The sequence below is a fragment of the Equus quagga genome, chromosome 2 (assembly GCF_021613505.1).
Source record: "Equus quagga isolate Etosha38 chromosome 2, UCLA_HA_Equagga_1.0, whole genome shotgun sequence".
NCBI classification, from domain to species: Eukaryota; Metazoa; Chordata; class Mammalia; order Perissodactyla; family Equidae; genus Equus; species Equus quagga.
Genome location: NC_060268.1, coordinates 54685016 through 54701052, shown reverse-complemented (window position 1 = coordinate 54701052; position 16037 = coordinate 54685016). Strand labels below are relative to the sequence as shown.

Genomic DNA, 16037 nt, shown 5'->3' with positions numbered 1-16037 from the left:
GTTATGAGGGAAGAAGTTTGTTGTCCTCTCAGGTGTCTAGAAATAGGAGGCACAGCAAGCCACACAGGAGCACCCCGGTGGGAAGCACTGGGGACAGTCAGGAAGCAGAGAGAGCAAGGGGAAAATATGAGCAGAGCCTTTATTGTGATTTTTCCCGGGAAGAAACAGGCAAGGCAGGGTGAGCAGGTTTAGGATTGGCTAGTTGAAATAATTCAGCTGGCTCTGGTGTCTAGGGGTCGTCCCTAGTCTCTGGTACCTGGTCCTCGGGTGGTGAGGGCAAGGGAATATTGGCCCAGAGTGTGAGAGCCTTATAGAGGTGGTGGTTGGGTATATGGGCTCTGCACTGCTTGGTCTGCATATGAAAGGCGTGCCCCTGGGCAGGTTGTTTGCTACCTTTAGGAATTAACTAGCCCTGGGAAGCGCAGTCCCTCTTGGGTCAGCAAGTCCCCGAGATGTCAAAGCATCAAAAATACAGAATGAAAGGACATGATGAATACAAGCACTCATTAAGATTTCTCTCTCTCTCTCATTGTCATCGTCAGCATCTTCATGATGCCCTCTCGGAGTTCCCTTGATGCGGAGCAAACTGGTGGTTGTACATGGTTTCTGTACTAACATTCTGGAACTTTATTAGTGGTGGTTTGATGTTAACTTGAGTTTAATATGTGGAAACTAAAAAGTAGCATCCTTTTTGTTAATGATCTAAGCATTATTTAAGAACTGTGTCTAGTTCTGGATTTCAGATTTTTGAAAGAAGTAGAGAAAATGGAAAGGATCTTGAGAAGAAATACTACAGGTGGAAAAGAACCAGAAAGAAAGGTGACAGAAGCTGTGATCTGGTCTACAGATGAGCTATTGGGAGATAGTTTGGCAGGCCTCAAGTACTGGTTCCATTTAAAGAAACAAAGAGAGCGTTCAGACATTCTCCATATTCATGATCATAGAACAAAATGGAACAGGCTCATTGTGAAGCAAGCAAAATTCAGCCTCAACTAAAGGAAAAGCAAATAATTCCTGATCCTAGGCACGCACAGTGGTAGCAAACACAGAGGGTCTGAATGGTGGTAGAGTTTCAAGAAGGAAATAAACACCTTTCAGCTTTGACAGGTTAGATGTCTCAGACTAAACTGGATACCTACACAGGTGACCTCTTGGTATCTCTTTGTAAGGACTATCTGCCTCTGTTACCATTTATATTTCTTGAATTCTCTCCAGCCCCCTAAAAAGCTTCACTTCTCACTTTCTTTTCACAGAGGGAAAAAACACACAAAACACAAAAAAATCCACAGCTTTAGATATTTTAAGAAAAGAGAGATTGCTTCACAGAAGAAGCAGACTTGATATAGGGGAGGTTTAAGATACAATAGAGGGACACTCTGAGACCCTGGCCCCCAGCCTTGCTCATGTTTAGGTTAGTGAGCAGCTTGGCAGAGAGCCAGAGGAGCTGAGAGGTCCCCTCCCATCCCAGGTTGGCTTCCAAAAGGAACTGGGAACTGAGGTCGTAGCCATCGTATCCATGGTTTATCCAACAAAGTCCCCCGGCCACCACAAAAGAAAGCAGAGGTACTAGATGGTTCTTCCCGAGTAACTCATCTACCTTTCTACCTGCACATTGTAGAAAAATTAGAAAGCACAGATAAATAGAAAGACAATTAAAATCACCCATGGCCCCACCAACCAGTGCCAACAATTCTTTTCGTTTGGGGGCATCATTTTCCAAAATTTCTTCTTTGTTAAATATATGGATTTCTTTTTAAAAAATTGGATTATATTTCATTCTTTAGCTGTTTTTTTATTCAACAGTATATTTTTATCACCATTTTATGTCAATAATTGTATTTTTGAAATACCATTTTTAATGGTCACTCAATGTATGGATATCCATTATGACTCTTCCAATTCACTAATTTTGGGCATTTAGCATCTTTCTAAGTTTTTCTTATATTACAGATAGTACTGAAATCAACATGCTTGTACGTAAATATTTGTACCATTCTTAATATTCCTTTAAAATATAGTCCCTGAAGGGTGATTACTGGTTCAGTGGATAAGCATGTTTTTAAGGATTTTGATACAACTGCTAAGGTGGCCTCCAGAAAAATCTTTTAGTGAGAGTACCCTTATCAGTTTGCCCACCACTCTGAGTTCTTCAGGATTTTACCTCTTCCCTCTCCACTACTGTCCCCTTTGTTGGGGTCATCTATTTTTGCCACTAAAGATTTGAAGATGATAGTACTCTTTTGTATCCTTCCTGGCTCTGCTTCATAGAAACGACTCTGATTACCTTCTTTCTCTGAAGAGTACATCCCAGGCTTGCAAAACCACTGAGAGATTAGTCAACAATAAAAAGATAACCAAAAGCCCCCCAACCCATGTTTGGAAATTAAGAAATGTGCTTCTAAATAACATATGGACTAAAGAAATCTATTGAAAACTGGAGCATTTTCAAATGAATGATAATGAAAACACTACATAGCAAAACTTGTGGGTTACTACTAAAAGGAAAACTTTCAGCTTTAGGAAAAGAATAAACACTGAAAATTAATGAGCTAGTTAGAGTCCAGCTCATGAAATTCGCAAGAATGAATGAATGAATGAATGAAATCATTGAGGTCAGTGGCTCTTTAAACATCCTTGTACATCCTCTCATTTCCAAAACAGTGCTTAACAAACAAGAGGAACTTGATGAACATTGGATTGGTTTTGCTAAATCTTAAAGGCCATGATTCTGAACACATTGTATTTCCAAATTGTCAAGGGTTGAGGAGTATCCCCAATCTGATGGATCTGCCAAGATAATGCATCCAAGTGTCATTTAACTTCCCCGAGACAGTTGATTCTGACTTGGAGAATGCAAGATGCCTGCAGGGTGGTGGATTAAAGTGGGCTGCTAGAGGTTACTACAGTACCAGAATTGCAGCTGCCTTGGGGTATGGTGAGGCTGCATTTTCCTTATCTCTGGAAGTCCCAGAAAAGTGTTTGTTTTTATTCTACTAAACATATTTTGGAGATAAAGGTTAAAGATAAGTGCCTTTGTACCATTCCATCAAGCACATAGCTTTGATCATTAGAAGCCAAGAACAGGGCCTGAGCCTGTGGTTTTTACGAAGGAAGGCAACCGTCTGTTGGAGTCAAAGAAAAGTTTTGCATGTGTAAGGAATGGAGGATTAGGCTCTGGGGATCAATTTTACTCAAGGAAAAAGAAGTGACTTTAATTTCATTAATGGTCTCCTGGATGATTCTGCTACAAGTTTAATTCTCCATTAAATATTAATGCCGCTCAGTGCTTAGTATACTGCCTTTAGTATCATACTGCTCAAACTGACACTAACCTGTTTTATATTTTATAACTGAATCACAGGGCTTTTTCAGGAGAAGTCAGCAAAGCAATGCCACCTACTCCTGTCCTCGTCAGAAGAACTGTTTGATTGATCGAACCAGTAGAAACCGCTGCCAACACTGTCGATTACAGAAATGCCTTGCCGTAGGGATGTCTCGAGATGGTGAGCACGCACAGCTTGAGTTGCACAGTAGCGTGGGGTTGTGAAAGTGCCTTCTGAAACCTGGACCCAGATCTGCCAGAACGTGTCCCCTCTGTCCCTAACCTCCCCCCACCCCCACCCCTCTGGTGGCTTTGTGGGTTTCACAGCGGTTACTTCCTCCTCAATAATCCATCGGAGTCAGCTGACTGGCTAATGGGGAATAGCATAGAGGAGAAGTGTCTGTGTGGTCAGAACACCTTCTGATTTTTGATGTTTAAGACATTACAGGTGGATGAATTGATTGAAGGTAAGTGTCATCTGAGGGCCTTAATGAATATACCTCCTATAGGCATTATGCCCAGTAGGAAACACAAGCCAGAGCTAATTGTTACATGCCCTACACTAGTAAGCTTATTGGCAGTTGGGATGAATTAGCTTCTATGCTAGCTGGCTATTTTGAATCACATGCCAAACTCAAATATTTGTACATACAGAAAGTGTGAAAATAGTGCAAAGCATGGCTCCGTGACAAATGTTCTTTTCATTAAAAGAAGCTATTTTAAGAAACAGAGACCATCTACCATTCAATTGCAAAACATTTCAAGATTTTCCTGGAAAACTATCTTAAGTGCACTGAATAATCAACACCAGATTTCAAGACAGTTATTCTTATACAAGGAAACTGGGCGGAAAGGACAGCGGGTACGTTTTAAGGACTTTTCTGAATGTATGCTGGCTGGCTCTCTTAAGAGATCCCTTTGAAGGAAATATCCCTTCCAATGGAGTTTCAGCCTGTGGAAAAATACTTCAGGATGCTGGGCAGGCGTTCTTAAAGCCTGCCTTCCCCATAATCAGATGTTCTTGGGGTCTGCGGACCCACCCAGGCACGAGTTATGATATCCTTCAGTAGTGGTGCACAGAGTGGCCTCTTAAAATGTGTGGGAACAAAAGGGAAGTTTCTGGCATCGGAAGATGCAAGTCACAGAACTTACACCATATTCTCAGAAATTCCTGTGATATGCAACTCTGCAGGTTTTATCTTCCAATGGCTCTGACAGTTAGACATCTCTCTTATGAACTTGTAAGTTAAAATCACAAGTTGTGTGTACATTTTCTCAAGAGCTGATCCTTTCATTTCACTTACAGGATGGCATGATTACTGTTGTTAAGGCAAAAGTTAAAACAGTTCACAGTTACAGCAGAATGAGTTTCACCAATGGGTATTAATCCCCTTGGGTGTTCTAGAGTATTCTTTTCAAAAAGATAAGGTACTTTCAGTATGCCTTGTGGAGATTTTGTATATAAGTGACAGCAGATGTTGTGGGCTTGCAGTGAATTTGGGGCCCCACGTCAGCCTGATTACTCTAACCAACCCCACCAAAGCTTGTTACCTGAGTTGTGGAAACTAGAAATTGACCAGTACCCACCTCACTTGTTTGCTCTGTGAAAAGGACAACGCATCCTCCTTGGCGGGAAGAGAATCCACCAGCTGGCCTGGCTAGGGGCCGTGGTTCCCAATTTCACTTCCATCTATCCTGCCTCCTGCCCCAGACTTGTAGAATTATGATGATGGTCAGATGGGTGATTTCATCCACTCAGTCGGTATAAATTTAACCACAACCAATTAGGAGATCTTAGTCCCTCCAGCAGAGGCTTTATCTGCATTTACAGAGTTGGGCTGAGAAATAAATGGGTTAGTGGGAGAGTTCAGACCAGGAAATCACAGGGCTTTTCTTCTCAACTATCTGAGTGTTTCAGGAGAAATCATTTGGGATTCTGAATGAAATGGAAGGTTACAGCAGTCATTGCTCCACTCTAAATAGGGGGACACATCACAGGGAGAAGCATGGCAAACACAAATTCGCCCTACAGGGATCGTACACAATATTTGCCCTTCCAAGATTCCGATAACCTGTTTACTTGAGGCTAAATGAGAACAGTCATTTAAAGATGGGTCCAAGGGTTTCATAGGGCTGCTATGACCCAGGAGAAGGGGAGGGGCCTTCCTAGAGCAGGTAGACCCAGAGATGTAATACAGGGAATTGCAAAGGCCTCAACCAGTCTGTTTAGGTCTCTCAGTGAAGCCCCAGATTTGGCTATTGGATTGGGAAGAAACTCATTTGAGTATACGGAATAATGAAATGAATAAAAATTGAGGTTTGACTGGTTGTGCCTCACTGTACCTCTGTGAGTCTGTACATCCCTGTGCACGGTCTGAGCACTGGGAAGAAAAAGAGGTGGCCAGCTGCGTGGGTGGAGAGTGAACAAGCCCATTGAGTCACCTATGGCTCCCACTGAGCATGGGGTTAACGTAACAGCAGGAAAACAAGGTGGTCATTGCTCTGGGTCTCTTCTACCGGTGCTGAGTCTGTTTCTGAAACTTAGTTCCTCTGGGATGTGTCTTTGCTATTGAGGTGTGGAGTAAGCCTGTGCGGGGTGAGACTGTTTTCACCTCTGGATCATGTCCTTATTTTGTGCTTATGTGGTTTTTGATTGAGAGTGTCTGAGACTTCAAAGGAACCCCCAAAGTATGCAGGAGAGGGTAATGAAGAAAAGCATATTGTATATGGTGTGTTTGGGCGTTTTTCTTCCAGCTGTAAAATTTGGCCGAATGTCGAAAAAGCAGAGAGACAGCTTGTATGCAGAAGTGCAGAAACACCGGATGCAGCAGCAGCAGCGAGACCACCAACAGCAGCCCGGAGAGGCCGAGCCGCTGACTCCGACCTACAACATCTCGGCCAACGGGCTGACGGAACTTCATGACGACCTCAGCAACTACATCGATGGGCACACCCCGGAGGGGAGCAAGGCAGACTCTGCGGTCAGCAGCTTCTACCTGGACATACAGCCTTCCCCGGACCAGTCAGGTCTGGATATCAATGGAATCAAACCAGAACCAATATGTGACTACACACCAGCATCAGGCTTCTTTCCCTACTGTTCTTTCACCAATGGAGAGACTTCCCCAACTGTGTCCATGGCAGAATTAGGTAAGGTCTTCCATGTTCCCATTTGGATGCACTACTCACGCCATTCGAAGTAAATAGGAGATGTTTGACCTTCCTCTAATGAGTTATGTTATTAAAATGATGCAACTAAAAGGGTAATTCACCTTTACCATATGGACTGCTTCATGATTCCATCCTGCTCCTTGCTTTTGGCTGTCCGCTCTTTCCCATCGTATGTTGACCTGAGCATCAGAGATGGGACAACACTAACTTCAAGCAGTCTTTAAATTCCACAGAAAACTGCAAGCTGAGGGAATGGCCCCCACTGACATCGTTAGTTATTTACTTTAGTTATATTTCAGGTATTGCTTTGTACCTAAAGTTGTCAAAATGGCAGCCCACAAACTGAACCTGGTCCAGAGACATGTTTTTTGACCAGCGCAGAGTTTTAAAGTTTTTGACTTGGTTGCTAAAAGTTTAAACCTGGACAATTCCACCTAAAAGTTCATATTTTCAGCTTCCTGTGTGAGGAAAAAAAATAATCTGGTTACACTGGACCAGCATTTGTGAATAGCACCAACCACCGGGCGCCAGTTGGCCCTAACACCTTGAGGGGGTACTATCCCACTTTTCCCGTTTATATCCCTGCCCGGCCCGTGTAGGCATCTAGATTTTGCAACCCCGATGTAGTCTATAAATGTTAAATGGAAATTGGCTTCTTGATTTGCCAAAATATTTCAGTGATGGATATTGGTGACAAAGCTGGTGTATTTCATCAAAGACTCACCATGAAAAAAAAACCCTGTCATTTCCGTATTCCTGGGACAGTGTTGCTTCTTGGGAGACGTGACCTAGAAATGTTGATAACACAGACAATGGAAAACTTTCCATTTCAAGGAAGTCGTGTTAACATCCTCTGTTATATTTAATCGATTTTTAAGTACAGCACTATTATTAGAGAAACTTTGATAAGAACCTTTGCCATTTTCAAATTTGATCTGCTCCTCCCCATGATTCCTCACACAAGGTTATAATCCTTTGGGATATTTCAATTAGTTGCTGTGGAGATGACTAAGTTAATACGAGGAGAGAATGAAGACTTCAGATGGAAAAGAACCAGCAGGTTCTGACCTGAGCACAGACATCCTCAGTTCACAGAAATAATGGTTGTGTTCTTTAGATGGTTTCTCCACCTCTGTACCCCATAAAACATTTTTTAAGTGAAATTTATATTTCCAGTAAAATCTTTCTCCAAATAGAACAAATTGAATGTTCTTTACGGTTTTTACACAAGCACCTCTTTATGGGTCTAAATTTAAATCCTCAAGAGCAGGGACATTTTAAGCCTGGTCTTTAACCACTGAACAGCATTAAAGGTGCATCGCAGCTCTTTTGATTAACAGAGAAACCTCTGAACTAGAAGCCAAGCTGAGCAGAGGTAGGTTTGATTTTTTTTTTTTCTTGAACTAGAACAAAAACCTTCCGTTTTTGTCATGAAATCTTGGTTGGCTGAGCCTTAAGCAGAACTGTAATGAAAGTAAAATTTTCAGAAATGAATAAGGATTTGATTGAAAGCTGACATGATATCATGAAAAATGACCTGGCTCACTTTAGGGTTGCTTCTCCCTTATCATACATACTAGTGGATCCAGCCCGTGTGCTTGTCAGATGTTCAACCCTGGAATAAATCCAAGGGCTTAGCCAGAGTGTTGCCCTTGAAGATGGCACTTTGGCTAAATGTGCGCTAATATCAGAGTGGGACCCGAATGGCTAAGCCGAGGCCCCCAGACCCTCCTTCCCCCACAAACCAGTTTCCTCTTCCACAGTTGTCTCCTTGTGTCGTCTGGGAGCTCAGTGCCCTCATATGTCCTCCATATTCTCCTAAATTAGGGATTTTTCACATGCGTTGTGACATTTCCCAGGATGGATAAAATTAACTCATTACTAGGACTACTCTCATATCCAAAACTAAACAAGAATTTATCTGAAAAGGATATAAATTGGGCTTTCATTTTCTACCCCCTTTACATGCACAAAAGAGTTTGGGGAGCTAAGAGTAGCATAAAAGTGGACAAAGACGTTGCTCCTTCTTCAAAACTCTCTGAAGCCCCCGATATGGCCTTTGGGGCTTAAGTTCCGCTATCTCTTTAACTAAGACTCTTGACGTCTTTTTAGGTTAAATTTTGTCATCAGCTTTTAAACAAATGAAACAAATTGTACAATTGGAAAACAAATTGTAAATTAACATATCCTAAGCCCAATTCTACCTTTCAATAATAGTCTCTACAATCCATTAATTTTAGTGGAGATATGCCTGCATTCCTGGCTAGGAAATTTTGCCTTAGATGTACAGTTAGTACCTCAATTATGCATTCCAGATCAGCAGTCTAGGTTCATTTAAAAAAAGAAAGCTAACTGCACTTGTTACTATAATCGATCACTAAACTCTTGTGCAAGAGAGACACTTGGTATATTGGGCAAAGCATGAGACGAGAAGTCATCTCATGTGAGTCCTAGCTTGGCTATAGGTTGTACAAGTGAGCATGAGTCATGTAACCTCTGCAAGCTGCAGTCTCCCCACCTAGAGAATATTAAGATAAAGAGCACAGACGCTGGAGCCAAAATGGGAGTTTGAGTCATTGGCCACTTGCCAGCTGTGACACCTTGGAAAAGTCACTTAACATCACTGTGACTCAGTTTCCTTATCTGTAAAATGGAGATAACACTAGTACCTTCCTCCTAGGGTTATTATGAAAATCAACAAACTATATATATTCAGAATATATATATATAAGTTCTGTGGGTCTGGCACATAGTAAACGCTATATAAGTGTTAACTATTATCATTATTAATGTTATTGTCTGTAAACTGAGAAGAGTTTGGACCAGATGATGTCTAAAGTTCCTTCTCACTTTGAAATTCTGTGACTAACTCAGAAGTCAGGATATCTAGACCTTGGCTTGTGTTGATGAGACTATCATGGTTGAGGAAGGGAACTGAGTTATCCACCGAGCTCAGACCAGAAACCAGGTCTCCTAACTCCTAGTTCCAAGGTATTTCACTATTCCAGACTGTTTCTCTGACAGGCCACACTAACTTCTTAACTTCTACTCAGTCTGGCCATATTCTCCTTTGCTGAAATGGAGATTTAAAAATAGCAAAGTGTCTAAAATCTTACACTTGTCTAATCAACTGTGAATTGGAATCAAAGGGAGTTGCTGGTGAGAATGCAACCACTGCCCTCTACTGGTGGGTCATGGACATTGCATCATTCATTGTCACTTCTAAAAGCTGGGCTCAAATATGTAGGGATGAGTGGGAACAATTTTTAGGATGAAGTCAAACAAGATGCTGACCATCGTGACTGGAAAAGTGGCATGATCTGGAAGAGAATACTAGGAGCCTCTTTCCATTCCTCACCTCATAGGATCCCCCAGCTTCCCTGTGAACAGTTCATCATTTTTTTTCTTATCTGCAAAAACTGATTTCCTCTTTACACATTTATCTTGCTTCTGACTCCCCATTATTTTTGTCTTTATTCCTCTCTTCTCTTCACAAGTGTCACTGGTTCTAAGACACAATTTACTGGCTTCTCCCTCTCAGTTTCTCTCAGTCTCTTTCTTTAAATTTTTTTCTTTTATTTGTTTGATTTTTCATCGTATCTGTTTATGTTTTTTCTCTGTCTGTGTGTTGCCCAGCAGGGCTGTTACGGTTTATTGCGTTTCGGCGTCTCTGCAGAGTTTCTGGTTTCGAGCTCTGTTTTGGTGAACTTGCTCTCTCTTCACACCGTTTGTCTTGTTTAGTATGGCTCTTGATGAAAGCAGTAACAGATTTCCAAACAAACAGAGACTGTTCCTCGTGTTGCCAAGTTTGCATGCAGCACCGTTCTTTCAAATGGCTTTCCTGTTACATCTTCAAGACCCCGAGAGGGGGATCGCTTTGGGGTTTGGCTTCATATTCGCAGAACCTCGTCGATGCTTCTTTTAAACACTTCTTTAGTTGTCCTTCCCTTCCATAACAATTATTACCAATCTACTTCAGGCTCTCAGTCCCTCACATCTAGATTCCAGCGGCCTTCTGTTTGGTCCTCCTGCCTCCAGCCTCGCCATGCTGCAATCCACGAATCACTAAACTGCTTGTTCTATTTCCCCAGACACAACGTTTGGCCTGTCAGCTGCCCCTTGAGAATCCTGCTGACTGCGCCTGTTAATCAAGTCTACGCTCTCAGTCCTGACGTTCAAGTTCCCTCTGGATTTGGACTCTTACCTACTCATGTTTCTGTTTTGACACCATCACTTTTCACATCTACCTGTCTCCCGTAAGGCCAGCATCTTCCATCCCTCTGGCCCACCTCCGCACACCGCGGGCCTCTGCCTACCGAATCCTCCTCATCCTTCAAGGTCCAACTCAAATGTTCCTCTTCCGCCAAGAAGCATCCCCTAGCTCCTCTCATCTCTCTCTTCCCTGACAGCACCTGTTGTCTTGTCTTCTTTCTCTTCTGATATAAATTCAGCTTTATGCTTTATTGTCTAATGTCTTGAACTCTCCTTTCAGTGTGTCCATACATGTTCACCAGATTATAAGTTCCTAGAGAAACTTCCTTGGCATTTATTTCTTTTCTTCTTGAGGAAGATTAGCCCAGAGCTAAGATCCGCCGCCAATCTTCCTCTTTTTGCTGAGGAAGCCTGGCCCTGAGCTAACATCCCTGCCCATCTTCCTCCACTTTATATGTGGGATGCCTGCCACAGCATGGCTTGATAAGCAGTATGTAGGTCTGTGCCCAGGATCCAAGCTGGCAAACCCCGGGCCGCCGAAACAGAGTGTGGGAACTTAACCACTACACTACCAGGCTGGCCCCATCTGTTTCTTTTAATATCTTCAAACTCCCTACACTCCAGTGTAATAAGAACAAATATTTACATAGCACGTGCTATGTAACCCTCTCTGTTCTAAGTGCTCAACTCATTTAATTCTCATAGAAGCCCTGCAAACTAGGTACTGTTTTCTTCATTTTACAAATGAGGAAATCAAAGCACAGAGAGGTTAAGTAACTCACCCAAGGTCACACAGCTAGTAAGTAGCAGAACTGAGATTCAAACTCAGGCACTCTGGCTCCAGAGCCCATCTCTTAACCCCACACTCTGTATAGTGATATAGCAGGCCCTCAGTAATGCGTGTTTTGTTATTTGCAGGAAAAACAAAAGAAATATACAGTTGTTATCACAAAAGAATACCCTTTCCTAATTTTCCAAGAGTACTCCTCCCTAGGTCAATGTATATGGCAGATGTGTCTCCATGAAAATGCCAAGAAGAGTCTGTCAGTCATTTCCCACACCTACCTAGGTCAATATTTATTCATTCCCAGACATTGGTGTAAAGGCACAGAAGAAGGTCAAGGTCAGGGGGGTCTTTGAAGTCACCACACCTCACTGCTAAATGTTGGCTTTGCCTGTCCTTCATCCTCATGTTCCAAAATACAGAATAGTTCCAAATTGCTTACTTCAATATGAAAGCTAATTGAAATCGGTTCAGCATGTTGCTTTATACTTGTTACTTTTTAGATCAAATACAAAGTAGGGAAAACACTGATTATCCAAAGAACTTGGCTTTTCATGTTTGTGATCTTCTGTTTTCTCCTTAGAACACCTTGCACAGAATATATCTAAGTCACATCTGGAAACTTGCCAATACTTGAGAGAAGAGCTGCAGCAGATAACGTGGCAGACCTTTCTGCAGGAGGAGATTGAGAACTATCAAAACAAGGTACACTCTGAAGAGAGTTCTCTAGGATCGGGGCAACACTGGGGAAGGTGTTCGTGGGGAGATTTGATCAGGAATACAGACAGACCAAAGAATGAGTGTCTTTCATCAGATGTCAGATTTCTATTTAAAAGTCTTTCTTCCAGAGCTGATCATGTACTTGGCACTGTGTCGTCTTCCTGAGAAGCCAGTGTGAGAAATTTCAGCAATAGCAAACAAATTCTAGTGTGCCTGTAACCACGCATGTATCTCCTACCGTTTGTCAGCTGCGGGGCTAGATTAAGCAGCTTCCAAAAGGCTAAATGAATTGGGGTTTGTCCTGATATCACAATGGAAGATTTCAAGGTCTGGAAGTGGATGTAAAATAACCTGAGCCTCGTGTTTCCAGAGGTGGAGAAGAAGGAGTTTAGAGAAGGTGTACAAAAAAAGGCTGGGAAGCTATGATGGTAACTCCAGTCTGAGCCTCGCACTATGAGGCTGACAAACGGTGCTGCTACTTGCCTTTTCCTATGAAACACTCTGATCAGCAAGCCACCAAAATCAGAGGGCAGGGCTGGAGAAGGGGAAATGTTAATTAGCCATTCCGCCTTTGGTAAAAGAAAATACTGTGATTTTCCTCAATAATCTTAGAAATTCAGACTTAGGAAGGACCATAGAGATTATCTAGGCTAATTTCCCCGTTCATTTTACATATGAGGAAACTAACATCCTTGGGCGTAAGGGGAGAGAGCAAAAACAGCAGGACTAGCCCATGACTCCTAGCCCCTAATTCGAGTTTCTTTCACCCCATCATATTGGTGGAAAGAGCCTTAAACTAAGATTGGGGGAACAAGTGAGCCATGTAAGAGCTCCAGGTCACCCTGTCACTGAGTTGAAGAGTGGGTGTATAAAAGGAATTCAATGGGATATGTTGGGGGAGAGCAGCACGTCACTTTTCGTTTGAGGTAGCGGGGAACACCAGCGGCCAAAGTGACAAAGGGAAGCAACAAAACGGTAGGAAGTGGCAAGGCTGTGAAATGAAGACAAGGATGCTGTAAAGCACCGAGCTCATAGCCTGCGCACAATAAATGTAATTGATGCCTCTTTTCTTCCCTTCCCCCCGTAAGGCGGTGGTAAATTCCCCAAGGCAAAATCATTGCTTAAAAGAAGATCCTACTTTGCTGCTCTCCGTAGCCCAGGGTTAAAGCAGCGCGTGCCTTGCTTCCCTGACTCATGTTTTCATCTTCAGCTACATATATACTCATAATATCTTGCCCCTGTCCCTTTGCCACCAAAATGGTAAGAAAGGAATTGGAAGAGATGAGAAAGGATTTGGAAGCTATTGTTATGTCTCAAATAACTGGCCAACTGTTAGGTTTTTAATCCTCTAGGGCTTTTTGAGTCCATTTCCAAAGAAGGATTTTACAAAATGGGAACAGTGAAAACAACGGTGTCAAGGATGCGAGTGGCTGCGTATGTTAATGTGTTTCCCTCTTCCACAGCAGCGGGAGGTGATGTGGCAGTTGTGTGCCATCAAAATTACAGAAGCTATACAGTATGTGGTGGAGTTTGCCAAACGCATTGATGGATTTATGGAACTGTGTCAAAACGATCAAATTGTGCTTCTCAAAGCAGGTATGTGCTTTGCCCGTGAATTTTGAGATTCCTCCCTAACCTGCTTTCACCGGCTTATTAAAGAAATGCTGGGTAAGGAAGGTGTCGGGAGCAGTTCTTCTCCAGTGATAATAGCTCACGTTTCTCTTAGCAGAAACTGAGTTCTTCTTAAAGAGTTTTGAGCCGTTTGCAGGAAACTTTCCCTCCGTTTTGTTTCTCCTCTGGGTGAAAAGATTAATATGAAGGACACCTGCCTTCCCCCATTTTACCATCACCTGTGTTTGGTCTCTATGCTCCAGATCCTCAGGAGGTTACCATAAGTCGTTAGAAAGAAGGTTGTGGAACTCAGAGAGATAGCCCTCGGTTTTGTTTGTTTTCATAAATATGAATCAGTGTTTTCCTAGCAACTCTGAGACTCTATGTTGCAAGACAGAAGAATGCCAAAGAAGTAACTTGTAAATCAATCTCTCTTTGGTAATACAGGCCTTCACTTCAGCTCGAGTCTTTGGTTACATAGTGAACTTTTCCCTTTTAAATAGACAGCTGATGTGACTGAGAGCCCACTGGCTAAACGCCGTGGTCGGGGCACACGATACCCACCGCCGGACTCAGAAAGTGGTCTCCACGTTAGTGCCTTCAAAATGAACTCTCCAAGATGGACTAATCCACCCCATTTCTGCCTTTTGCGTAGGTTCTCTAGAGGTGGTGTTTATCAGAATGTGCCGTGCCTTTGACTCCCAGAACAACACCGTGTACTTTGACGGGAAATACGCTAGCCCGGAAGTCTTCAAATCCTTAGGTAAAGACACCTCTGGGGGCTTTGTCTTCAAATCAGGGCTATAGGAGAAGATGGGAGTTCAGTGAACGCTCTTATTGAACAAAATGGAAAGTGGTTATTTGGAAACAAAAATTAAAGGATTCCAGGGGCCAGCCCTGTGGCCTAGTGGTTAAGTTTGGCATGCTCCGCTTTGGTGGCCTGGGTTCGTTTCCTGGGTGCAGACCTACACCACTTGTCAGCAGCCATGCTGTGGTGGTGACCCACATACAAAATAGAGGAAGATTGGCACAGGTGTTAGCTCAGGGTGAATCTTCCTCAGGAAAAAAAAAGTTAAAAGATTCCATACCTATGTTACTTTATAGTTAGTCATTGTAGAAAATTCACACCGCTCAAACAGTTTTTGTCTGTTATATGTAAAGGTCCAGAGTTTCATTTTATCTAGTTGGGAATACAAGAAATTTATATTATATATCCTTCTAATTCCCTTCCAGATTTTAAGAACTAGATTTTCAGGGGATATATTATTCAGATAAACTAGAGGATGTGATTTGATACATAGAATCAAGGAAAGAGCTAAAAGTCTGCCCTTCCATACTCCTCAAATAACAACCATTAATGAGAATTAAATGCAGATATCAAAGAAATAAAGTATAGCTAAGTGAAACTGACATAAACTTTAAAAATAAATTATTTTGCATTTTTAAAATTTAAATAAAGTGGGATATAGTCATTAAGAAAAATGAGACAGTATCCAAGATATAAGTGATTTTAAAATCAGTTAAATGACAGAAGTTTTGTATAATTTAGTAGAGCCCACTGGCATTTAAATATATGTACATAACATGCAAATCTGAAAGAATAGACACCAAATTTAACCAGTCTTTTGGGGATGGATTATTATTCTATGGGACTTTCACATTTTATATTTCAGTTCTGTAATAGTTATAATGATTTTACCACTATAATGTGTCATTGCTTAGGATTTATAAGGGTGTTTTAGATCAGATAGAGTAGAAAACAAAAAGTGAGGGAATGTAACATTTGAGTTAGATTGTACCGTTAGACTCCACTAGTCGAGTGTGGGCTCTGAAGCCAGGCAGCCTGGCTTCGGATCTCAGACTGTTACTTCCTACCTGTGTAACCTTAGATACGTTACTATTCTTACAAGTCTGTTTCCTTACCTCTAAAAGGGGATAATAATAATTCCTCCCTCATAGGGCTCTTGTGACAAAGTAGGATACCCAAAGAAACTGCTTAGAGCAGTACCTAACATAGTAATCACACATCAGAAGTTCACTGTCGGTATTTTGAATGATGATGATGGTGGTGATGGTGATGCTAGCTAAACAGATTTCTCTTGTAAGATTTAAAACTGTTAAACGGTAGAAATGTTATCACTATCCCCTTTGATCTTCAACTACTAGATCCATTTTTCTCCTGGGATAATAACCAAAATCCTCAACTGTCTTTATTTT

At 42.0% G+C, this 16037-nt stretch overlaps 1 protein-coding gene across 3 annotated transcripts in view; it reads left to right on the top strand.

Annotated features, from left to right (window-relative positions):
* The window catches only part of RORA (RAR related orphan receptor A), a 98727-nt gene that overhangs the window by 70315 nt on the left and 12375 nt on the right, over nucleotides 1-16037 (top strand). For all 3 annotated transcript variants that reach the window (XM_046652183.1, XM_046652185.1, XM_046652184.1), the window contains 5 exons: nucleotides 3362-3503; nucleotides 6077-6472; nucleotides 12073-12194; nucleotides 13673-13805; nucleotides 14476-14583. In XM_046652183.1, the coding sequence (XP_046508139.1) occupies nucleotides 3362-3503; nucleotides 6077-6472; nucleotides 12073-12194; nucleotides 13673-13805; nucleotides 14476-14583 (901 nt within the window). The remainder of the gene's footprint in view (nucleotides 1-3361; nucleotides 3504-6076; nucleotides 6473-12072; nucleotides 12195-13672; nucleotides 13806-14475; nucleotides 14584-16037) is intronic.